Source organism: Saccoglossus kowalevskii, chromosome 3 (genome assembly GCF_978046115.1).
Source record: "Saccoglossus kowalevskii chromosome 3, keSacKowa6.1, whole genome shotgun sequence".
In the NCBI taxonomy this organism is placed as follows: Eukaryota; Metazoa; Hemichordata; class Enteropneusta; family Harrimaniidae; genus Saccoglossus; species Saccoglossus kowalevskii.
Window position 1 is genome coordinate 10,215,008 of NC_140643.1, and position 27,504 is coordinate 10,242,511.

The 27,504-nt window shown below is 33.1% G+C and overlaps 1 protein-coding gene across 4 annotated transcripts; it reads left to right on the forward strand.

The window, feature by feature from the left end:
• The first annotated feature begins 1,494 nt into the window (after positions 1-1,494).
• LOC102802980 (uncharacterized) lies at positions 1,495-26,730 on the forward strand. 4 transcript variants are annotated; one of them, XM_085497552.1, is made up of 11 exons: positions 1,495-1,668; positions 2,884-2,930; positions 3,297-3,317; positions 3,758-3,778; positions 4,294-4,575; positions 11,832-11,952; positions 12,746-12,910; positions 13,037-13,060; positions 13,898-14,005; positions 25,053-25,181; positions 25,370-26,730. In XM_085497552.1, the coding sequence occupies exons 1-10, from the start codon at positions 1,599-1,601 to the stop codon at positions 25,139-25,141; spliced, it is 948 nt and encodes a 315-aa protein (XP_085353678.1). In that variant the 5' UTR covers positions 1,495-1,598; the 3' UTR covers positions 25,142-25,181; positions 25,370-26,730. The 4 variants fall into 4 exon arrangements, with proteins under 4 accessions (XP_085353678.1, XP_085353679.1, XP_077868021.1 ...); XM_085497553.1 differs by having other exon boundaries at positions 25,053-25,160; XM_078011895.2 differs by having other exon boundaries at positions 25,053-26,730.
• The last annotated feature ends 774 nt before the right edge of the window (positions 26,731-27,504 follow it).

The following is a 27,504-nucleotide window of genomic DNA, read 5'->3' on the forward strand; positions in this document are numbered from 1 at the left end:
TTGAAACAAGTTTACAAGAAAAACCACCTCTTATTACATACACACTAAATTTGCCGATCTTTGCCACATATTACACATATCAACACAGCAAAAATGTGTCCCCTTTGACTTCTTAAAATACCAAAAACAAGACCATTTAAAATGTATAAAAGGGATATCTAGACCATTGAAACTTCCTAAAAAGTACCCCAAGACCATTGAAAATGTCAAAAAGAAGCTCTAGGCCATTGGAAATGTATAAAAGGGACCCCTGTACCTTCGAAAATGTCAAAAAAGAGACCCTAGGTCATTGAAAATGAATAAAAGGGACCTTGATACCTTTAAAAATGTTCAAAAATGCCCCATAAACCATTGGAATATAGCTATACAGCCTCTGTGTAGCTTGGGAGTAGCTAGCCGTGGTTTCGCGGCGTTTTGGGTCCGGGAAGGTATTTTGCTTCGCGTGTCAATTATATATACATCGTCGGTATTGATAGGCGAAGCAAAATACCTTCCCGGACCCAAAACTGCGCGCAACCACGGCTAGGGAATAGCATGTATACAAAATATTGGAGGGTGTTTTTTCGCTGTGATATCGGTGTAAAATTATTTATAGATATCAAGCTCGATGTCACAGTAATATAATTGATTGTCTATGTATCGAAATAACATCTATGTGCATTAGACCGGCATAAACATGTCACAATTCTTTTCTAGTTGGATTGTTAATTTGTTACTCCGGGTACTAAAACTAGATGCGTATATGCATATGACTGAATCCCCATAAGACAAATGGTATTTGAATTCTGTATTCCTAACGTCAGGTTCATATATAGTCCACGTGCAATAGTGTGTTGGTGTACAACATTCAATAGACTGTGATATTAGTGATATTGGTATGAGATTTTACATATAGTAAACTTTGATTTGATAGCTTTGTCGCAATTTTAAAGCTATACATGCAGGCAATTTGGTAGCCCAGGCCAATCCCAGTAATACTACACCCCGTGAATGACTCAACCACAGCCACGGGTTCTCAAAACAGCTTTCGCAAATGAATCTACAATAATGCATGGTGATTGTCTGTTCAGATATCTGGCGACATTAACTATTTGATATATGTAATATAATATTTCAGACGTGAGGAGCCAGTTACAATGCGATGTGTACAATGCGTTTACTGGAGTCTCATAAATAAGTAATAACTGTACGGTAACCTTTAAGGGTTTAGCGCCATACTCACGTATAGATGTATTAATATATGCAATAGGCGATACTCTCTTGCTTTTTCATTTTAAAGAAAACGCCATGAATATTTTAAAACGATGAGTCTGTCATTTCTATGTAACTTAGTAAACCTACTATCCATCTCCAGAAAAAAATGAAAATATATATGTACATTCAAAATACAGTGTCTTCCCGTTGCCTAGCAATGAACCACTTGTTAGATGTGACGTATTGACAAGACAAATATACAAAGTAAACTTATAGATCACGTGATCCAGTTAGTAAACTTCACCAAACGCCACAGTGAATTTACCTCGTCAGTCTGGTTTGTTGAATCCCATCAGTACGAACACAGAAAGAAGTCTCGGCGTCGGGGACATAGTATCATCGACATGAAAATATTCATATTGTTAGTGTTGTGTTTGACGGTGTTCTCGACATGGTCGATTCCAGTGCAGACAGGTTTGTGCAGTAACTCTTTATTTGTTTGGTCGGTTTTACTGCCTACGATGTGGAAACCAAGGTTATCCCAAAACATGGATGTCTTAAAGCATATCGTACCACATTTCCGTCTCTGCGATTTTTTAAACAGTTTAAAATGTGCTTAAGTAGAGAGAACTTTTAAACTGGAACTTACGAAACCTAGAAACAGACGATTTTGTTAGTTTGATGGATGCACACGTGAGTCATTCATTGGTGTGTGTACTTCGTCCGAGTTGACCTCTGTATGGCATCACATCCGGTAGGTGTGACAGGTGTGGTCAGGGTATGGTAAAACAAATCACACTCATGAAAGACTCTTCAATACAATTTAACCATAACTCGTACATCGGATGTGTCACTATTTTAAGTTTTAGCTCATTTTCATTTTAATAGTGATGAGGGGTCTGGGAACTATAATTCTATCGCCACGACTCAGCGCATCAATCAGTAACTTATACATTAGGACTATGTAAACACAGAGCATTCATTCGCAAATCACTGTCGGCGCACAATAGCGTTGTATTGTGTAATGTAGCGACTATTGGATTGAATGAAATGATCCTTACTCATTGTTTTTAATTGTTATATTGCTGGTTCAGCATACATTTTTACGAGTCTATCTTCTTTTAAGAATTGTTTTAAATGCGATAAGTTGAGCTGTTGAGGTTTTTCTTTTTGTTTTATATTATTTGTGTAAATAGTTTCGTATTTGTATTTTATGAGTGCCTGTAATTGGGGAAACCTGTTGGTATCTCAAATAAATAAATAAATAAATAAATTGAATTGGGTTGTTCAAAGTTCGCTGCAATTAAGACTGTTCGACGTAATCCGTCATCATCTTTTGATAATTTTTCAAATCCATGTCTAGTTTGTTGATGTTTATCCGCATTCCATGTGTGTTTAAGATCACTGAATTTGTAAATCCTGATGTCTTGTTGGTGGCTTACTGTGTAAGAAGATTAAATTAATCAGAGTTTTTGTTTTGTTTTTGTCGTGTCAGGTCATGTGATTTTAGAAAATAACTATTAATTGGATTTGAATTATAAATGTATCTATGGCGACGAAATATCTTATGGTCGAAATCCTCTATGCCTGCTACTCTAGTAAACCGAGAGTCGTTTTGCATTTTTTTTACGCTGCACTAAATAAATTGCAACTTAGTGATGTTGGCTGACGTATATTTCAAATTTCTAGATAATACGAAGAAAGCAGAAACTGAAAATCCGTCACCCAGTCAAACGGTAAGTGGACGCGCTGATGTCGTCATTACAGAATTCGTGGGTGTGTGTACAATACATATACATTAGGTAGGGGAATTTGAACAATTTCGAGCACAGGAAACACACACACTGCACACAATCATTACATATTACGAGGACAGTATTGGGTTTAAGCGGAGGGGTCGTCACCTGTGCATGTGCAAGAATTGAGTCCCAAACGACAATAACAACGCACATAAAAAACGCAAAGGCTTATGGGTATATGCTCGTTTGTAAACAACGACACGCTATAGCCATTTTCTGCATGCGCAGGTGACGACTCACCCGCTTTAAGACTCAAGTCTCTATAAAAAATACGTCATATTTTCTTTATTTCTCAAATTCCAGGTGCAGTTACTTCAGAAAAAGGTGAGACACGATGTATACACATATATATAAACTATTCTGTGTCACGCGACTTGAAATTGCATAACACATTGTCTGATTGCGACAAAAATTAACACCAAAATTCTGATAAACAAAATATAAAATTCTGGTAAAACTAAGTATATTTGTGAGGACATACTAGACTTATTTTACGATGAATGAATACACTGTTCACCTAAAGTGCTGGCAGAATTTATATAAATACGACTCCAAAATATATCTGAACTTAAGAGGGCGCAAGTGTTGTTTAGTGTTGAAAAACGCGTTAAACTGGAAATGCATAAGTGTTCCAACAGCGTTGTCATATTCCTAACAAATGTGTTTTAAAATGTATTGACAAAGCAGACAAAACTGAGTGAATCTACGTTCTGTTTGTCGTGTAATTATTTCAATATATTTACTTTCACTCTTTTACGTTATAGCTAGTGGATTTGCAGACAAACGTAAGTACCGAGTGTTTTCAACAAGACTTACATATCTACCGAAATTTGATTTAATTTCTCCTGAACTTTCACAAATTCATACATAACTTTAATAAGTCAGTTTCCATGGCAGCCTGATCCACATCTCTAATTCCATGTGAATTTGTACATAACCTTTTTAAGAATTCATTCTCGAAATTGATATTTCCATAGCAACCTGGCCCACATCTCCATCAAAATATAATGGATTTTTCTTTTTTCCGTAAGCTCTATGAGAATTCATCCACAACGTTTTTTTAGTTATTCTGTTGATACATATTTCATATAAGTTGTACTCTCAAGCAACTTTTGTGACGTCAAAATAACATAGGGTGTAATCAATTTAGCTCAAAACAACAGCTATGTTGGGTTGTGAAATCGTTACGCTGTGAACGGCCTTTCTGCTCATCCAGTACGTCATAGAAATACTCGGTAGAGGGGGCGACAAAAAGGAATGATATACTATGATGACGCTAGGTTGTCTGGTTCCACTCTAGTTACAACGTCTTGGGGTAACAATCGACGCAGCTGAACATTCGGAGACCGACTATGAAACAGTAGATCCTGTTGCAGAACAACTGGCACATGCTATGGGGTTTCGTCTGTCAAAATACGACGAAGTGGAGACTAATTCGGAGCAAACTGGTAGCCACGACCCACCACCGATTGATACGACAGAAACGAAGACAGTACATATAAGTGACGATAAGGTTATACAAGAGACGGTGGTGGCAGAAGAAGAGATTGGACTAACATCTGATGAAGCACATCTTTTTGAGGTAAAGATTTATTCACGTCATATATTGTAAAAATACTTGGTTAGTTACTGTCGTAAGATTAATATATTGAATATTAAAATTTATTCCAAATTCAAATTTCAATCTACCATACAGCCTGCCTAGGCTATATCCAAAGCTGAACGTACAATACAGCCTGCCTAGGCTATATCTAACGCTGAACGTACAATACAGCCTGCCTAGTCTATATCCAAAGCTGAACGTACAATACACCCTGCCTAGGCTATATCCAAAGCCGAACGTACAATACAGCCTGCCTAGGCTATATCCAACGCTGAACGTACAATACAGCCTGCCTAGGCTATATCCAAAGCTGAACGTACAATATAGCCTGCCTAGGCTATATCCAAAGCTGAACGTACATTACAGCCTGCCTAGGCTATATCCAAAGCTGAGCGTACAATACAGCCTGCCTAGGCTATATCCAAAGCCGAACGTACAATACAGCCTGCCTAGGCTATATCCAAAGCAGAACGTACAATATATTCTGCCTAGGCTATATCCAAAGCTGAACGTACAAAACAGCCTGTCTAGGCTATATCCAAAGCTGAACGTACAATACAGCCTGCCTAGGCTATATCCAAAGCTGAACGTACAATACATTCTGCCAAGGCTATATCCAAAGCTGAACGTACAATATAGCCTGCCTAGGCTATATCCAAAGCTGAACGTACAATATAGCCTGCCTAGGCTATATCCAAAGCTGAACGTACAATACAGCCTGCCTAGGGTATCCAAAGCTGAGCGTACAATACAGCCTGCCTAGGCTATATCCAAAGCTGAACGTACAATACAGCCTGCCTAGGCTATATCCAAAGCTGAACGTACAATACAGCCTGGTTAGTCTATATCCAAAGCTGAACGTACAATACAGCCTGCCTAGGCTATATCCAAAGCTGAACGTACAATACAGCCTGCCTAGGCTATATCCAAAGCTGAACATACAATACAGCCTGCCTAGGCTATATCCAAAGCTGAACGTACAATACAGCCTGTCTAGGCTATATCCAAAGCTGAACGTACAATACAGCCTGCCTAGGCTATATCCAAAGCCGAACGTACAATACAGCCTGCCTAGGCTATATCCAAATCTGAACGTATAATACAGCCTGCCTAGGCTTTATCCAAAGCTGAACGTACAATACAGCCTGCCTAGGCTATATCCAAAGCTGAACGTACAATACCGCCTGCCTAGGCTATATCCGAAGCCGAACGTACAATACAGCCTGCCTAGGCTATATCCAAAGCTGAACGTATAATACAGCCTGCCTAGGCTTTATCCAAAGCTGAACGTACAATACAGCCTGCCTAGGCTATATCCAACGCTGAACGTACAATACAGCCTGCCTAGGCTTTATCCAAAGCTGAACGTACAATACAGCCTGCCTAGGCTATATCCAAAGCTGAACGTACAATACAGCCTGCCTAGGCTATATCCGAAGCCGAACGTACAATACAGCCTGCCTAGGCTATATCCAAAGCTGAACGTATAATACAGCCTGCCTAGGCTTTATCCAAAGCTGAACGTACAATACAGCCTGCCTAGGCTATATCCAACGCTGAACATACAATACAGCCTGCCTAGGCTATATCCAAAGCTGAACGTACAATACAGCCTGCCTAGGCTATATCCAAAGCTGAACGTACAATAAAGCCTGCCTAGGCTATATCCAAAGCTGAACGTACAATACAGCCTGCCTAGGGTATCCAAAGCTGAACGTACAATACAGCCTGGTTAGTCTATATCCAAAGCTGAACGTACAATACAGCCTGCCTAGGCTATATCCAAAGCCGAACGTACAATACAGCCTGCCTAGGCTATATCCAAAGCTGAACGTATAATACAGCCTGCCTAGGCTTTATCCAAAGCTGAACGTACAATAAAGCCTGCCTAGGCTATATCCAAAGCTGAACGTACAATACAGCCTGCCTAGGCTATATCCAAAGCTGAACGTACAATACAGCCTGCCTAGTCTATATCCAAAGCTGAACGTACAATAAAGCCTGCCTAAGCTATATCCAAAGCTGAACGTACAATACAGCCTGCCTAGGCTATATCCAAAGCTGAACGTACAATAAAGCCTGCCTAGGCTATATCCAAAGCTGAACGTACAATACAGCCTGCCTAGGCTATGTCCAAAGCTGAACGTACAATACAGCCTGCCTAGGCTATATCCAAAGCCGAACGTACAATAAAGCCTGCCTAGGCTATATCCAAAGCTGAACGTACAATAAAGCCTGCCTAGGCTATATCCAAAGCTGAACGTACAATAAAGCCCGGTTAGTCTATATCCAATGCTGAACGTACAATACAGCCTGCCTAGGCTATATCCAAAGCTGAACGTACAATAAAGCCTGCCTAGGCTACATCCAAAGCTGAACGTACAATACAGCCTGCCTAGGCTATATCCAAAGCTGAACGTACAATACAGCCTGCCTAGGCTATATCCAAAGCTGAACGTATAATACAGCCTGCCTAGGCTATATCCAAAGCTGAACGTACAATATAGCCTGCCTAGGCTATATCCAAAGCTGAACATACAATACAGCCTGCCTAGGCTATATCCAAAGCTGAACGTACAATACAGCCTGTCTAGGCTATATCCAAAGCTGAACGTACAATACAGCCTGCCTAGGCTATATCCAAAGCCGAACGTACAATACAGCCTGCCTAGGCTATATCCAAATCTGAACGTATAATACAGCCTGTCTAGGCTATATCCAAAGCTGAACGTACAATACAGCCTGCCTAGGCTATATCCAAAGCCGAACGTACAATACAGCCTGCCTAGGCTATATCCGAAGCCGAACGTACAATACAGCCTGCCTAGGCTATATCCAAAGCTGAACGTACAATACAGCCTGCCTAGGCTTTATCCAAAGCTGAACGTACAATACAGCCTGCCTAGGCTATATCCAAAGCCGAACGTACAATACAGCCTGCCTAGGCTATATCCGAAGCCGAACGTACAATACAGCCTGCCTAGGCTATATCCAAAGCTGAACGTACAATACAGCCTGCCTAGGCTATATCCAACGCTGAACGTACAATACAGCCTGCCTAGGCTATATCCAAAGCTGAACGTACAATACAGCCTGCCTAGGCTATATCCAAAGCTGAACGTACAATAAAGCCTGCCTAGGCTATATCCAAAGCTGAACGTACAATACAGCCTGCCTAGGGTATCCAAAGCTGAACGTACAATACAGCCTGGTTAGTCTATATCCAAAGCTGAACGTACAATACAGCCTGCCTAGGCTATATCCAAAGCCGAACGTACAATACAGCCTGCCTAGGCTATATCCAAAGCTGAACGTATAATACAGCCTGCCTAGGCTTTATCCAAAGCTGAACGTACAATAAAGCCTGCCTAGGCTATATCCAAAGCTGAACGTACAATACAGCCTGCCTAGGCTATATCTAAAGCTGAACGTACAATACAGCCTGCCTAGGCTATATCCAAAGCTGAACGTACAATACAGCCTGCCTAGGCTATATCCAAAGCTGAACGTACAATACAGCCTGCCTAGTCTATATCCAAAGCTGAACGTACAATAAAGCCTGCCTAAGCTATATCCAAAGCTGAACGTACAATACAGCCTGCCTAGGCTATATCCAAAGCTGAACGTACAATAAAGCCTGCCTAGGCTATATCCAAAGCTGAACGTACAATACAGCCTGCCTAGGCTATATCCAAAGCCGAACGTACAATAAAGCCTGGTTAGTCTATATCCAAAGCTGAACGTACAATACAGCCTGCCTAGGCTATATCCAAAGCTGAACGTACAATACAGCCTGCCTAGGTTATACTCAAAGCTGAACGTACAATACAGCCTGCCTAGGCTATATCCAACGCTGAACGTACAATATAGCCTGCCTAAGCTATATCCAAAGCTGAACGTACAATACAGCCTGCCTAGGCTATATCCAAAGCTGAACGTACAATACAGCCTGCCTAGGCTATATCCAAAGCTGAACGTACAATACAGCCTGGTTTGTCTATATTCAAAGCTGAACGTACAATACAGTCTGGTTAGTCTATATCCAAAGCCAGGGCCGTAGCTAGCTTTTTTTCACTAGTGGGGGCAACAAATGTATTTTTTTTTAAATTGCGTATAAATGTATAAAGGCGTAGAGTTGTGCAGTTGCACCATAAGTTAATGGCTGTATCTATCTATTTTTAGTCCCCGAAAACGGAGACTATTAATTTGGGTTCTTCTGTACGACCGGAGCTATATCTCGGACACCCATTGACGGATTTCATCCAAACTTTACTTGAAGACAAAACATAATGTCTTACATATGCGCAGAAAGTTACTTTATGATCGGAGCAAAAATGGCCGACTGGCGGTCATTTTTGATGTAAAATTTGCTATTTCTGATACCTAAACGTGTCCGCAGCAGTTTCTCGGAGATGACTGGGCCGATTTGGATCAAAGTTGGTATGATGATCATACATATTGGGTTGTAGGTGCACGTATTTTTTTTTTTCGTGATTCGAACAAATATGGCCGACTGGCGGCCATCTTGTTTTTCATGGTACCCATGATTCTTTATCGTGAATGCAATGAACGTTCCTGTTTAAATGTTGTACAAGACAGTATACCAAGAGATACATCTGCACCAACATAACTTATGTGATTCAATTCAATATGGCTGGCCGACGCCCAATTTTCATGTAAATCGTCATTTTTACATGTCTGCAGCTGTTTCTCAGAGATGACTGGGTCGATTTGTATCAAAGTTGATATGATGATCAAACATATTGGGTTATAGTTGCATGTCACATTTTTTTATGTGATTTAAACTAATATGGCTGACTGAACATTTCTGTATAAATTTTGTACAAAGACAGTATACCAATAGATACATCAACACAAACATTATTTATGTAATTTGATTCAATATGACTGCCCAATGTCAATTCTCGTGTAAAAGCACTAAATCATATTTTTTTTTTTACAAATCCATCTCCTATTAATGGTTTCAATCTAATCTCAATGACTTCGTCAGCATCAAATTGATATGTCAGATCACACAATTTTGGACGGGGACTGTGTCATTAACAATGACTTGTTAACAATAAAATCATCTTGATATAGTTTATGAATATATACAAAACAAGGGATATTACAGTATGAACTTTAAAACCTGAAACACTTTTGTTCTATCTTCATATGTAAGGCCACACCGACTTAATTTTATGGATGACATCCGCGCGCGCATTTGTTTTCGCCTATTCTCGAAAAAAAAAAAAAAAAAAAAAAATCTCCGACGAAGAGTCTCCACAGATCGGTTTTCTGTCCGGAACTTGCCGACTCATATTGTCGCAAAGCGCCGACTTGTCGTAAAACTCGTTTTGGACTAACTCAAAACCAAACTCCGCACAGTTAGATGCGCGTTACGTAAAGCGCAAAGACCTATGGGAAGGAGATTGCCTCAAAACATGCACATTTTGTCATAAATGATCCAACATGGCGACCACACCACCAACATACATGAGCATAAAAGTTCAGAGGTAAAACGGAGGGATTGTTGTAGACTGGTACGCAATTGACGTTGGCCAAGGAGACGTTTACGCAGCTATACTAGAGGTCGGTAGCGGCAAGCGAGTTTCGCCCAGACAACTTTAAGAACATATTGTCCAGAGTGGCTGTCCCGCGTTTCTTCTGCAACGATAAGAGAAATGGGAGAGGAGTGGAGGTGTATGGTGGCCTAAAAACCGGTCAGGCGACAAATTCGGTTGCTTTGTCCACATTTAAGTCGACAAAACTGCAACGAAAGCAGCAGAAGCTCCTCGGCCGAAGTCCCCTTTCGGGGTGAAGGAAAGTTTCTTATTTTTTTTCATTTTCTGATTCGGATAATTTGCTTGCACACACAGTCGGTAATATTTTGATCATATGACGCATTTTCATCAAGATACATGTACATAATTTTCTGCATCCAAATTTTTGTTGACTCTCTGTTGGTGTTTTTTTTTCAATATCGAGCCTCTTATAATTTGTTACATAGTTGAAATAGTTCTAGAGCATTTGTGTCTACACTTAGTCTATCTGAAGTGTCACTTCAAAAGCTGTAGTTTGAATGTCAAAGAAGTTAATTTCCAGATTGCTGTTGACAAACTTATTGTTCATTTTTAATTATTTTATTTTTTTCAATACAACACAGTAAGTTTTTCTTTATTATTGAGCTGATGTGTATGCCTTTGGCAAAGCTAACATCTGCCTTATTCTCTTGCCTTTTCAAAATCAAAGGTGATGATACCCATGACAGTAATACAGTACGAGATGTGTACATCAACATGTGCCTCCTACAAATAAAGACTCGTTTTTTTGATACACTGTGGTTCAATTCGTAATAACAGCTCCGTAGTCCTGTGGTTTTAGCAGCATTTTTTTTTTGGCAGGATTTTTTTTTTCGCCCTCTCGCATTAGTTTTGGGGTCTTCAGAGGATGTCATCCATAAAATTAAATCAGTGTGGCCTAAGCAACATTAATGTACAGGACTGATTAATACAATTGATAGTTGTACAATACACAGTTTATGTTTACAACTTTGGCAATAGCATATACATTTATCTCCAGTTAGCTATCCTCGAATAAATCATCTCTGGAGAAGGAATGATGTAAAAAAAATTCAACATTGACAGTTGTGTGCAACGTTTCTTCGGAGCTGACATGTCAATATGAAATACTTGAAGGTAACGTTTGACCCGCTGTGCTGGGTGCACGCGTCTTACCTGTACGCGTCAAAGTGCCAGCGCGCTCAGTAATAAATATAAACAAAGTACACGCAACTCGCTTACCATGTTTTATTTCAAATCGTGTACAAACTAAATACGTGGTTGCTCAAAACTTTTTTATTTTAAGGTTTAAAAAAAACTTCCAAACTCAGGGGGCAGCTGCCCCTCCTGCCCCCCGCTAGCTACGGCCTTGAAAGCTGAACGTACAATACAGCCTGCCTAGGCTATATCCAAAGCTGAACGTACAATACAGCCTGCCTAGGCTATATCTAAAGCTGAACGTACAATACAGCCTGCCTAGGCTATATCTAAAGCTGAACGTACATTACAGCCTACCTAGGCTATATCTAAAGCTGAACGTACATTACAGCCTGCCTGGGCTATATTCAAATCGCAACTCTTGATGCAGCCTGTATAGGCTAAACCTATGATACACCCTAGTCAGTTCTCGATTAAAAACTCAATTAACGACATCATTTCACTGTTTTTCTTTAGATGCTGAAGGAGAAAGTTTCTGGGAAAAGGCGAGGAAATGTGTTAAGGTCGTTCCTGGAAGAAAGCATAGGACAACATCAAGAAAAAACAGATGATGATAACGAACGCAATGTCAAAGAAGGTTAGTTTGGGTACAATTGGAATCAGAATATTAATACATAAATGTATTTCATCGGCCAGTTACACTACTGTCAAACATAGCTGGAGAATGATGTTCCATCAATGTGTGCTCCTTGGATTGTGTAGATTGCAGTCCAGGGGTAGCATATTAGCGACAGTGATTTATAAGATATATCTATTGAAATCATAAAGAGCCCACGCTACATAGTGTGCTACCTTGCATCATATAGTATTCACCTTGCACCGGGGAGTAACTGGCTCGCATCGGGAAGTGTACATCAAGGGGTGCTCACCCACAGCGGATCCAACAAAATGTATTGGGGTGGCTCCAAGCCTTGCTTAAAATTTACGGAACGTAAATCGCAGAGAAGCTATGCGTAATCCAGATGATATGAATGATCGTTTGGGGGGCATGGCCTCCCTGCCCCCCTCTAGATCCGCCACTGCTCAGTAAGGGAGTGCTTACTTCGCATCAGGGGGTGTTAATCTCGCATCAGGGAATGCTCACCTCGCATCAGGGAGTGTTGCCGCGCATCGAGCAGTGCTCACTTCGCATCAGAGAGTGTTACCTCACATAATATAGTGACCTTGCAACCGCGAGTATAAAACTCAGATCTGGGAGTGTATACATAGTGAATCTGTCACCATTGCATGTTAAAGAATACTAAAATTGTCGGGGGTGGTTTGGCTTTTTCACCTCATGCTATTGTATGTAAGTCTATCATTGACTAATTGTATATCAATAAGAGTAGCCCAATTAATAAAATTACATTTTTGTTAATTAACAAATTAAGCTGCTGAACTCTCAGACGAAATTGAAGATCTAAAAGCCAGTGATCTTTCAGAGGCCGCTCCATCTAATGACAACCCATCTCAATCTGCAATACCCGATATTGAAGCAGAAGTTAGCCTTGCTGAGGAGAAGCCTCACTCTGATACAGAGGTTGGACCAGTGCATGGTAATACTTCATACTTCAAATTCTGTCAAAATTCAAAACCAATTTAGAAGAAATATAAAATATTGTTTCATATAAAAGGAAAATAATCATATTTATATTATTTTAATTTTTGCTGTTCCACTTCAGCTCCACGGGTATTAGTTAAACAAGGTTAGTACTTGTGATACAGTATTCTACAAAATAGCTTTCATACTTCTATCAGTAGTTGTCAAAAATGTTATTGGTGAATTTTAATCGGTGAAAATCTTGAAATCTTGGAATGCGTGTCATTGAGAAATATTCATAAAGTTGCATTTCTACTTCGTATTATATAAAAAACACATTTGCACTGATTAGTGTGTTGACCGTGAAAATCAATACTGAAATATTGGAGCACTGCATTAAAGGTCACATTTTCTAATCACCTAATTATTTGTTATTATTTATTTTTGGAGAGATTAATTCTTATAAATTGTTTGTGTGTCAGGCGGCATTTCCGAACATTGAATGTCACTGTTGTCTTTCCTGACGTTTTTGTGTACTGCAAGTACCATATTTATGTTTTGGACTACATGACAAGACTGTGTGGGCATCAAATGGCAATTTAATGCGCTATCCTGACATCAACCATGCCCAGTCAAACATAAGCACCTGCGTACCAAAACCAGATACATTTAAAGTGGCATCTGTTAGTGAATAATATTTCTAGTAAACAATACTCAATTCAAAAACACTCATGATGCTTACCTGGATCAGTGAGAGGTTTTCTGGAGATCATACAGATCGAAGTGCAACTTTTACATCTTTTGTGGGCGGTTATGGTGTGTCTCAGAAGATACCAATGTCAATACTCGAATGTAAATTGCAACAATAATTCTTAATTATGATTATTAGGCATACCAAGTATTTGTGCATTGTTTTGCAATTATGTTTTATTGTTACAATTGGTACTGTAGATTTTGTTTATGTGTAACGTCACTTTTACTGTCCACTTGACTTTTTTCTTAGCGCAATTAGAGGATGTTGAAAGTAAAATTCTTCATGAGTTGAAAGAAGCTTCGGAGCGTGGAATAAGTTTAAATGACCTTATCGACGACGTCACTGCCAAAGAAAAAGGTATTTTTTAAACTTATACATATATTAGTATGTGTATTTGTGAAATGAATGTTTGTTTCCGTTGTTCTCCGCCACTCATTGAGGCCAACACATTGCCTCGTTATTAAAGGCATATATTCTTGATTTTCGAATGATAACGTTATTTATAGGTTGTTGTTTTATTGTTCTGTGCGTTAACGTTATATTTTAACTCCACTATTTTCAGTGTTAGGTTGCAAATACTATGGCTCTATGTTGTAAATCTAAATTTCCGCTCATACTAAAATTTCTATTTCCCATTAGATGTTAGATTGAATGTGTGAGTTGTCTATTCTGCACGGTGAATAAATTCGACATTCGAACTAATCAATTTACCAAAATGACGCCATACAAAAATGTATTTGTTAACTTTTGATGAATTGATCTCGCACCTACACTAAATTTCATTCATTGTGTATTTTTGGTTGTCATTCATTGTGTATTTTTGGTTGTCATTCATTGTGTATTTTTGGTTGTCATTCATTGTGTATTTTTGGTTGTCATTCATTGTGTATTTTTAGTTGCCAAGAATGTATCAAGTTATAATAAATGGTTATTCCATAATTATGTCATTGTTAATTAACATAATTGCCGACAAGTTGAACATGGTGATTTTTAATCTCAAAAACATAATGTTATGTCCGTTTTGGAAGACTTTCATAAAATGTACAAGCACGATTTATTTCAAATGTCAATTGTGTTCGTACCCGAAATATGTCCATCAATCACCCCCTTAATTATTATTATCATCTGTAATACAACATTTACTTGTTTTATAGCAGTATTATGACATATACTTGTTTAATAGTAGTATTATGACATATACTTGTTTAATAACAATATTATGGCATATACTTATTTAATAACAGTATTACGACATATACTTGTTTAATAGCAGTATCATGACATATACTTCTTTAATAACAATATTATGGCATATACTTATTTAATAACAGTATTACGACATATACTTCTTTAATAGCAGTATTATGACATATACTTCTTTAATAGCAGTATTATGACATATACTTTTTTAATAGCAATATTGTGACATAATTGTTTAATAGCAGTATTATGTCATAATTGTTTAATAGCAGTATTATGACATATACTTGTTTACTAGCAATATTGTGACATAATTGTTTAATAGCAGTATTACGACATATACTTGTTTAATAGCAATATTATGGCATATACTTGTTTAATAGCAGTATTACGACATATAATTGTTTAATAGCAGTATTATGACACGTACTTGTTTAATAGCAGTATTATGACATATACTTGTTTAATAACAATATTATGACATATACTTCTTTAATAGCAGTATTACGACATATACTTGTTTTTAGCAATATTATGACATATAATTGTTTAATAGCAGTATTACGACATAATTGTTTAATAGCAGTATTATGACATACTTGTTTAATAGTAGTATTATGACATATAATTGTTTAATAGCAGTATTATGACATGTACTTGTTTAATAGCAGTATTATGACATATACTTGTTTAATAACAATATTATGACATATAATTGTTTAATAGCAGTATTATGGCATATACTTGTTTAACAACAATATTACGACGCATACTTGTTTAATAGCAGTATTACGATATATACTTGTTTTTTAGCAGTATTATGACATATACTTGTTTAATAACAATATTATGACATATACTTGTTTAATAGCAATATTATGGCATATACTAGTATTTGTTTAATAGCAGTATTACGACATGTACTTGTTTAATAGCAGTAATATGACATATACTTGTTTAATAGCAGTATTATGACATATACTTGTTTAATAACAATATTATGACATATACTTCTTTAATAGCAGTATTACGACATATACTTGTTTTTAGCAATATTATGACATATAATTGTTTAATAGCAGTATTACGACATAATTGTTTAATAGCAGTATTATGACATACTTGTTTAATAGTAGTATTATGACATATAATTGTTTAATAGCAGTATTATGACATGTACTTGTTTAATAGCAGTATTATGACATATACTTGTTTAATAACAATATTACGACGCATACTTGTTTAATAGCAGTATTACGATATATACTTGTTTTTTAGCAGTATTATGACATATACTTGTTTAATAACAATATTATGACATATACTTGTTTAATAGCAATATTATGGCATATACTAGTATTTGTTTAATAGCAGTATTACGACATGTACTTGTTTAATAGCAGTAATATGACATATACTTGTTTAATAGCAGTATTATGACATATACTTGTTTAATAGCAGTATTATGACATATACTTGTTTAATAGCAATATTATGACATATAATTGTTTAATAGCAGTATTACGACATATAATTGTTTAATAGTAGTATTATGACATATAATTGTTTAATAGCAATATTATGGCATATACTTGTTTAATAGCAGTATTATGGCATATACTTATTTAACAACAATATTACGACGCATACTTGTTTAATAGCAGTATTTCGATATATACTTGTTTTTTAGCAGTATTATGACATATACTTGTTTAATAACAATATTATGACATATACTTGTTTAATAGCAATATTATGGCATATACTAGTATTTGTTTAATAGCAGTATTACGACATATAATTGTTTAATATCAGTATTACGACATATACTTGTTTAATAGCAGTATTATGACATATACTTGTTTAATAGCAGTATTATGACATATACTTGTTTAATAGCTGTAATACGACATATAATTGTTTAATAGCAGTATTACGACATATAATTGTTTAATAGCAGTATTACGACATATACTTGTTTAATAGCAGTATTACGACATATACTTGTTTAATAGCAGTATTATGACATATACTTGTTTAATAGCAGTATTATGACATATACTTGTTTAATAGCTGTAATACGACATATAATTGTTTAATAGCAGTATTACGACATATAATTGTTTAATAGCAGTATTACGACATATACTTGTTTAATAGCAGTATTACGACATATAATTGTTTAATAGCTGTAATACGACATGTACTTGTTTAATAGCAGTATTATGACATATACTTGATTAATAACAATATTATGACATATACTTGTTTAATAGCAATATTATGGCATATACTTGTTTAATAGCAGTATTACGACATATAATTGTTTAATAGCTGTAATACGACATATACTTGTTTAATAGTAGTATTATGACATATACTTGATTAATAACAATATTATGACATATACTTGTTTAATAGCAATATTATGCCATATACTTGTTTAATAGCAGTATTACGACATATACTTGTTTAATAGCTGTAATACGACATATACTTGTTTAATAGCAGTATTATGACATATACTTGTTTAATAGCAGTATTACGACATATACTTGTTTAATAGCAATATTATGGCATATACTTGTTTAATAGCAGTATTACGACATATAATTGTTTAATAGCTGTAATACGACATATACTTGTTTAATAGCAGTATTATGACATATACTTGATTAATAACAATATTATGACATATACTTGTTTAATAGCAATGTTATGGCATATACTTGTTTAATAGCAGTATTACGACATATAATTGTTTAATAGCTGTAATACGACATATACTTGTTTAATAGCAGTATTATGACATATAATTGTTTAATAGTAGTATTATGACATATAATTGTTTAATAGTAGTATTATGACATATACTTGTTTAATAGCAATATTATGGCATATACTTGTTTAATAGCAGTATTACGACATATCATTGTTTAATAGCTGTAATACGACATATACTTGTTTAATAGCAGTATTACGACATATAATTGTTTAATAGTAGTATTATGACATATACTTGTTTAATAGCAATATTATGGCATATACTTGTTTAATAGCAGTATTATGACATATACTTGTTTAATAGCTGTAATACGACATATAATTGTTTAATAGCAGTATTACGACATATAATTGTTTAATAGCTGTATTATGACATATACTTGTTTAATAGCTGTATTATGACATATACTTGTTTAATAGCTGTATTGTGACATATACTTGTTTAATAGCAGTATTACGACATATACTTGTTTAATAGCAGTATTATGACATATACTTGTTTAATAGCTGTAATACGACATATAATTGTTTAATAGCAGTATTACGACATATAATTGTTTAATAGTAGTATTATGACATATACTTGTTTAATAGCAATATTATGGCATATACTTGTTTAATAGAAGTATTACGACATATAATTGTTTAATAGCAATATTATGGCATATACTTGTTTAATAGCAATATTATGGCATATACTTGTTTAATAGCAGTATTACGACATATACTTGTTTAATAGCAGTATTATGACATATACTTGTTTAATAGCAGTATTACGACATATAATTGTTTAATAGCAGTATTACGATATATACTTGTTTAATAGCAATATTATGGCATATACTTGTTTAATAGCAGTATTATGACATATAATTGTTTAATAGCAATATTATGGCATATACTTGTTTAATAGCAATATTATGGCATATACTTGTTTAATAGCAGTATTACGACATATACTTGTTTAATAGCAGTATTATGCCATATACTTGTTTAATAGCAGTATTACGACATATAATTGTTTAATAGCAATATTATGGCATATAATTGTTTAATAGCAGTATTACGACATATAATTGTTTAATAGTAGTATTATGACATATACTCATATACTTGTTTAATATCAGTATTATAACATATACTTGTTTAATAGCAGTATTATGACATATAATTGTTTAATAGCAGTATTACGACATATAATTGTTTAATAGTAGTATTATGACATATAATTGTTTAATAGCAATATTATGGCATATACTTGTTTAATAGCAGTATTACGACATATAATTGTTTAATAGCAGTATTACGACATATACTTGTTTAATAGCAATATTATGGCATATACTTGTTTAATAGCTGTATTACGACATATACTTGTTTAATAGCAGTATTACGACATATACTTGTTTAATAGCAATATTATGGCATATACTTGTTTAATAGCTGTAATACGACATATACTTGTTTAATAGCTGTAATACGACATATACTTGTTTAATAGTAGTATTATGACATATAATTGTTTAATAGCAGTATTATGACATATACTTGTTTAATAGCAATATTATGGCATATACTTGTTTAATAGCAGTATTATAACATATACTTGTTTAATAGCAGTATTACGATATATACTTGTTTAATAGAAGTATTACGACATATACTTGTTTAATAGCAATATTATGGCATATACTTGTTTAATAGCAATATTATGGCATATACTTGTTTAATAGCAGTGTTACGACATATACTTGTTTAATAGCAGTATTATGACATATACTTGTTTAATAGCAGTATTACGACATATAATTGTTTAATAGCAGTATTACGACATATAATTGTTTAATAGTAGTATTATGACATATACTTGTTTAATAGCAGTATTATAACATATACTTGTTTAATAGCAGTATTACGATATATACTTGTTTAATAGCAGTATTACGACATATAATTGTTTAATAGCAGTATTATAACATATACTTGTTTAATAGCAGTATTATAACATATACTTGTTTAATAGAAGTATTATGGCATATACTTGTTTAATAGCAGTATTATGACATATAATTGTTTAATAGCAATATTAAGGCATATACTTGTTTAATAGCAGTATTACGACATATAATTGTTTAATAGCAGTATTACGACATATACTTGTTTAATAGCAATATTATGACATATACTTGTTTAATAGCAGTATTATGACATATACTTGTTTAATAGCAGTATTATAACATATACTTGTTTAATAGCAGTATTACGATATATACTTGTTTAATAGCAGTATTACGACATATAATTGTTTAATAGCAGTATTATGACATATACTTGATTAATAACAATATTATGACATATACTTGTTTAATAGCAGTATTATGACATATAATTGTTTAATAGCAATATTATGGCATATACTTGTTTAATAGCAATATTATGGCATATACTTGTTTAATAGCAGTATTACGACATATACTTGTTTAATAGCAGTATTATGACATATACTTGTTTAATAGCAGTATTACGACATATAATTGTTTAATAGCAATATTATGGCATATACTTGTTTAATAGCAATATTATGGCATATACTTGTTTAATAGCAGTATTATGACATATACTTGTTTAATAGCAGTATTATGACATATACTTGTTTAATAGCTGTAATACGACATATAATTGTTTAATAGCAGTATTACGACATATAATTGTTTAATAGCAGTATTACGACATATACTTGTTTAATAGCAGTATTACGACATATAATTGTTTAATAGCTGTAATACGACATGTACTTGTTTAATAGCAGTATTATGACATATACTTGATTAATAACAATATTATGACATATACTTGTTTAGTAGCAATATTATGGCATATACTTGTTTAATAGCAGTATTACGACATATAATTGTTTAATAGCTGTAATACGACATATACTTGTTTAATAGTAGTATTATGACATATACTTGATTAATAACAATATTATGACATATACTTGTTTAATAGCAATATTATGCCATATACTTGTTTAATAGCAGTATTACGACATATACTTGTTTAATGGCTGTAATACGACATATACTTGTTTAATAGCAGTACTATGACATATACTTGTTTAATAGCAGTATTACGACATATACTTGTTTAACAGCAATATTATGGCATATACTTGTTTAATAGCAGTATTACGACATATAATTGTTTAATAGCTGTAATACGACATATACTTGTTTAATAGCAGTATTATGACATATAATTGTTTAATAGTAGTATTATGACATATAATTGTTTAATAGTAGTATTATGACATATACTTGTTTAATAGCAATATTATGGCATATACTTGTTTAATAGCAGTATTACGACATATCATTGTTTAATAGCTGTAATACGACATATACTTGTTTAATAGCAGTATTACGACATATAATTGTTTAATAGTAGTATTATGACATATACTTGTTTAATAGCAATATTATGGCATATACTTGTTTAATAGCAGTATTATGACATATACTTGTTTAATAGCTGTAATACGACATATAATTGTTTAATAGCAGTATTACGACATATAATTGTTTAATAGCTGTATTATGACATATACTTGTTTAATAGCTGTATTATGACATATACTTGTTTAATAGCTGTATTGTGACATATACTTGTTTAATAGCAGTATTACGACATATACTTGTTTAATAGCAGTATTATGACATATACTTGTTTAATAGCTGTAATACGACATATAATTGTTTAATAGCAGTATTACGACATATAATTGTTTAATAGTAGTATTATGACATATACTTGTTTAATAGCAATATTATGGCATATACTTGTTTAATAGAAGTATTACGACATATAATTGTTTAATAGCAATGTTATGGCATATACTTGTTTAATAGCAATATTATGGCATATACTTGTTTAATAGCAGTATTACGACATATACTTGTTTAATAGCAGTATTATGACATATACTTGTTTAATAGCAGTATTACGACATATAATTGTTTAATAGCAGTATTACGATATATACTTGTTTAATAGCAATATTATGGCATATACTTGTTTAATAGCAGTATTATGACATATAATTGTTTAATAGCAATATTAGGGCATATACTTGTTTAATAGCAATATTATGGCATATACTTGTTTAATAGCAGTATTACGACATATACTTCTTTAATAGCAGTATTATGACATATACTTGTTTAATAGCAGTATTACGACATATAATTGTTTAATAGCAATATTATGGCATATAATTGTTTAATAGCAGTATTACGACATATAATTGTTTAATAGTAGTATTATGACATATACTCATATACTTGTTTAATATCAGTATTATGACATATACTTGTTTAATAGCAGTATTATGACATATAATTGTTTAATAGCAGTATTACGACATATAATTGTTTAATAGTAGTATTATGACATATAATTGTTTAATAGCAATATTATGGCATATACTTGTTTAATAGCTGTAATACGACATATACTTGTTTAATAGCTGTAATACGACATATACTTGTTTAATAGTAGTATTATGACATATAATTGTTTAATAGCAGTATTATGACATATACTTGTTTAATAGCAATATTATGGCATATACTTGTTTAATAGCAGTATTATAACATATACTTGTTTAATAGCAGTATTACGATATATACTTGTTTAATAGAAGTATTACGACATATAATTGTTTAATAGCAATATTATGGCATATACTTATTTAATAGCAATATTATGGCATATACTTGTTTAATAGCAGTATTACGACATACACTTGTTTAATAGTAGTATTATGACATATACTTGTTTAATAGCAGTATTACGATATATACTTGTTTAATCGCAGTATTACGACATATAATTGTTTAATAGCAATATTATGGCATATACTTGTTTAATAGCAGTATTATAACATATACTTGTTTAATAGCAGTATTATAACATATACTTGTTTAATAGAAGTATTATGGCATATACTTGTTTAATAGCAGTATTATGACATATAATTGTTTAATAGCAATATTATGGCATATACTTGTTTAATAGCAGTATTACGACATATAATTGTTTAATAGCAGTATTACGACATATACTTGTTTAATAGCAGTATTATGACATATACTTGTTTAATAGCAGTATTATGACATATACTTGTTTAATAGCAGTATTATAACATATACTTGTTTAATAGCAGTATTACGATATATACTTGTTTAATAGCAGTATTACGACATATAATTGTTTAATAGCAGTATTATGACATATACTTGATTAATAACAATATTATGACATATACTTGTTTAATAGCAGTATTATGACATATAATTGTTTAATAGCAATATTATGGCATATACTTGTTTAATAGCAATATTATGGCATATACTTGTTTAATAGCAGTATTACGACATATACTTGTTTAATAGCAGTATTATGACATATACTTGTTTAATAGCAGTATTACGACATATAATTGTTTAATAGCAATATTATGGCATATACTTGTTTAATAGCAATATTATGGCATATACTTGTTTAATAGCAGTATTACGACATATACTTGTTTAATAGCAGTATTATGACATATACTTGTTTAATAGCAGTATTACGATATATACTTGTTTAATAGCAATATTATGTCATATACTTGTTTAATAGCTGTATTACGACATATACTTGTTTAATAGCAGTATTACGACATATACTTGTTTAATAGCAATATTATGGCATATACTTGTTTAATAGCTGTAATACGACATATACTTGTTTAATAGCTGTAATACGACATATACTTGTTTAATAGTAGTATTATGACATATAATTGTTTAATAGCAGTATTATGACATATACTTGTTTAATAGCAATATTATGGCATATACTTGTTTAATAGCAGTATTATAACATATACTTGTTTAATAGCAGTATTACGATATATACTTGTTTAATAGAAGTATTACGACATATAATTGTTTAATAGCAATATTATGGCATATACTTGTTTAATAGCAATATTATGGCATATACTTGTTTAATAGCAGTATTACGACATATACTTGTTTAATAGCAGTATTATGACATATACTTGTTTAATAGCAGTATTACGACATATAATTGTTTAATAGCAGTATTACGACATATAATTGTTTAATAGTAGTATTATGACATATACTTGTTTAATAGCAGTATTATAACATATACTTGTTTAATAGCAGTATTACGATATATACTTGTTTAATAGCAGTATTATGACATATACTTGTTTAATAGCAATATTATGGCATATACTTGTTTAATAGCAGTATTATAACATATACTTGTTTAATAGCAGTATTACGATATATACTTGTTTAATAGAAGTATTACGACATATAATTGTTTAATAGCAATATTATGGCATATACTTGTTTAATAGCAATATTATGGCATATACTTGTTTAATAGCAGTATTACGACATATACTTGTTTAATAGCAGTATTATGACATATACTTGTTTAATAGCAGTATTACGACATATAATTGTTTAATAGCAGTATTACGACATATAATTGTTTAATAGTAGTATTATGACATATACTTGTTTAATAGCAGTATTATAACATATACTTGTTTAATAGCAGTATTACGATATATACTTGTTTAATAGCAGTATTACGACATATAATTGTTTAATAGCAATATTATGGCATATACTTGTTTAATAGCAGTATTATAACATATACTTGTTTAATAGCAGTATTATAACATATACTTGTTTAATAGAAGTATTATGGCATATACTTGTTTAATAGCAGTATTATGGCATATACTTTTTTAATAGCAGTATTACGATATATACTTGTTTAATAGCAGTATTACGACATATAATTGTTTAATAGCAATATTATGGCATATACTTGTTCAATAGCTGTATTACGACATATACTTGTTTAATAGTAGTATTATGACATATACTTGTTTAATAGCAGTATTACGACATATACTTGTTTAATAGAAGTATTATGACATATACTTGTTTAATAGCTGTATTACGACATATACTTGTTTAATAGCAGTATTATAACATATACTTGTTTAATAGCAGTATTACGATATATACTTGTTTAATAGCAGTATTACGACATATAATTGTTAATAGCAATATTATGGCATATACTTGTTCAATAGCTGTATTACGACATAAACTTGTTTAATAGCTGTATTACGACATATACTTGTTTAATAGCAGTATTACGACATATAATTGTTTAATAGTAGTATTATAACATATACTCATATACTTGTTTAATATCAGTATTATGACATATACTTGTTTAATAGCAATATTATGGCATATACTTGTTTTATCAACTGTATTATAACATGAATAATTTGATGAATTTCTTTTCTTTTCAGCTGCACTTGAGAAGGAGACCTATGAATTAGCCGAGCAATTGAGCGCTACCCGACGTGAATTGGAGAAGATGCAAAGAACATCTAATTAGAATGTGACATATATGCAATGTAATTAATAACCAGATGCAGGTAGTTTACTGGAACACCATTCAAAACATTCCGTGAATATTCGTACCTTGATTTTTAGTCAAATTATTGCATATTTGGTAGGTGTGGGTACATTAATCTCGTAAACCAAAATTGGCAAATCTAAAAACAGAGTAACACACTATAACGTTTCGTTTATACACGTTGAACATATCTTCCTCTATTTACAGAGCGCTGCTATGACGTCAGAATATCCGATGTGAGCTGATTAGTTCAGTTACTTGCATCCAATTACTTATCAACACGCCTTGCTGTCATGGTGACTTATAGAAACAATGCATTGCCTTAATCTGATTACTGTACTTTAAAAGTCCATATAATTGAGTGCTTGTCTGTGAAGTGAAAATAACACGTAAACGTACATATATGGAATGTGTTCAATTAACATATTAGTGTATTATGTAATAGTGTTTAAAACAATACATATGTACTATTAGTGAAGACAATTAGATTCCCTGATTATCTTAAAACAATTCAAACTAATTTTAAGCAGATGTCATTCAAATGGCGGTAGTCGTTGCGCTGCGCATGTGCGACAATTGTGTTGATAAACATTGATATTCCCACAATCCAATGCGCTCTTCTAATTGAAATCACAAGTATGAGGTTTGACCTGGGCGCGACTTGTGCTAATTACCACCAATAACTCCTTCGATACCTTCCAGTCACCTAAAAAAATACCTAATTAAAACTTGGTAACGTCTCAGTTTGTACTCGTTGGTCTGCGCTACAGTCAAAGTCGCCATCTTTGTTCACATGAGACCCATATATCTCGCACATGCGTGGCTCGACGACTACCGCCCTTTAACTATTCTACCAGTGCTCGCTGCCATAGTTTATATTTATGGTTTTATATGTTTAAATATATCTTTTACTAGTATTTATTTCGTATAATAAATATGATTACAATTGATTTATATTTGTTGTAACAGTAAACAAGAAGCTATCATATATTAGTAATTCATAGATATTTTCAAATTGATCTGATTATGGATATGGTTATTGTACGTATCTGTGTAAGTGTTTGATTGTAGAGAAAGCGCGTGCTTTTCTATCCAATTACGTCACCAATTGTAGCCTCATTCGCAGTTCATAACGCTCACATTCTCCGTCACGTGAACAAAAATGAACAAAATGAATGCAACTTTTTCAGGATTTTGCGATTTTTCAAATCAAACATTTACCTGCCATTCATTAATTAATTAGATAGATAAATATTCGGAACATTTCAGTAATTAGAGTGGGTCGTACTCAGACAAAAGTGCCACGTGATACTAAAGTTGCGATATCTTACCAGCCACACTCTATCTACATTCACGGGTGGTGAAAAAGCATATTCCACAAAATGGCAGATTGCCGTATTACAAGTATCTTCAATGAATAGATGGAAAACAAGTCAATGTCTAAGTTAATGGTTTAGTATTTTTGACATTTGTCACTGAATAATTTTGTAAAAAAGTGTTGCCAGGAACTATTGTCTTAGATATTTTTAATTGAATAAAGTGAAAATGTGATTTTCAACTGCAGACAACCGAATTCCACTCCTTATGTGTGTACGTGACACTTCAACTCTGCTTATATATCAACACACAAGTTACAACTTGTGCCGCTAGTGGTACTCTGCTGCAGAAAATTACACATTAACCCTAAACTTGCTATAGCATGGCTTCTGAAATACGAAAGAAAACTTGGTCGTGTCCAGGTGCAGGGATTGTTGGAACATTATGCAATGGGTTACTAAAAAAGTGTTCATTCGATATTTTTGAAATTCCGATGTCGAAATTAACTTGTTTCTATTTTATATATGTCATCCTAACACATTCTTCAATGGATGTACTCTCTATAGTTAAAGAGCGTTAGTCGTCGCGCAGTGCATGTTCAAATTTCATGTAAACAATGTATTATTTTACATGCGTTGTATACGTCTCCATGGGTCCCATATCGATCACGACGCGGCACGACGATTACATCATATCTAAATACGCTCGAAACACCGCTTCTAGTTTCAATAAGGGCCAAACTATTAATAAAAACCTAAAACACCAAATCGCATAGAAAAAGAATGGGAAACACAGGCATTAGACTATCATTAATTTACATGTTAACTGTATACATTGCTAAATAGTCAACGTTGAACTCTAGGTTGACAATATTTGTTCGTACATTGTATTAAATAAATTTTGTGTGGATGGATTATAGAGGGCGCTAGTGTAAAACAAATTTCGTTTTATTCAATGCGTCATGGCTATCGTATTAAAACAGCGCCCTCGGTGTTGAGCATTGTGAACCCCTTATGCAAATCAAG

Bases quoted from the DNA above. Each gene is read 5' to 3' on its own strand.
- LOC102802980 (XM_078011895.2), top strand. From the start codon at position 1,599: ATGAAAATATTCATATTGTTAGTGTTGTGTTTGACGGTGTTCTCGACA. The intron at 2,931-3,296 runs GTAAGTGGACGC...CTCAAATTCCAG, and splicing joins ATCCGTCACCCAGTCAAACG to GTGCAGTTACTTCAGAAAAA. The intron at 3,779-4,293 runs GTAAGTACCGAG...GTTCCACTCTAG, and splicing joins TAGTGGATTTGCAGACAAAC to TTACAACGTCTTGGGGTAAC.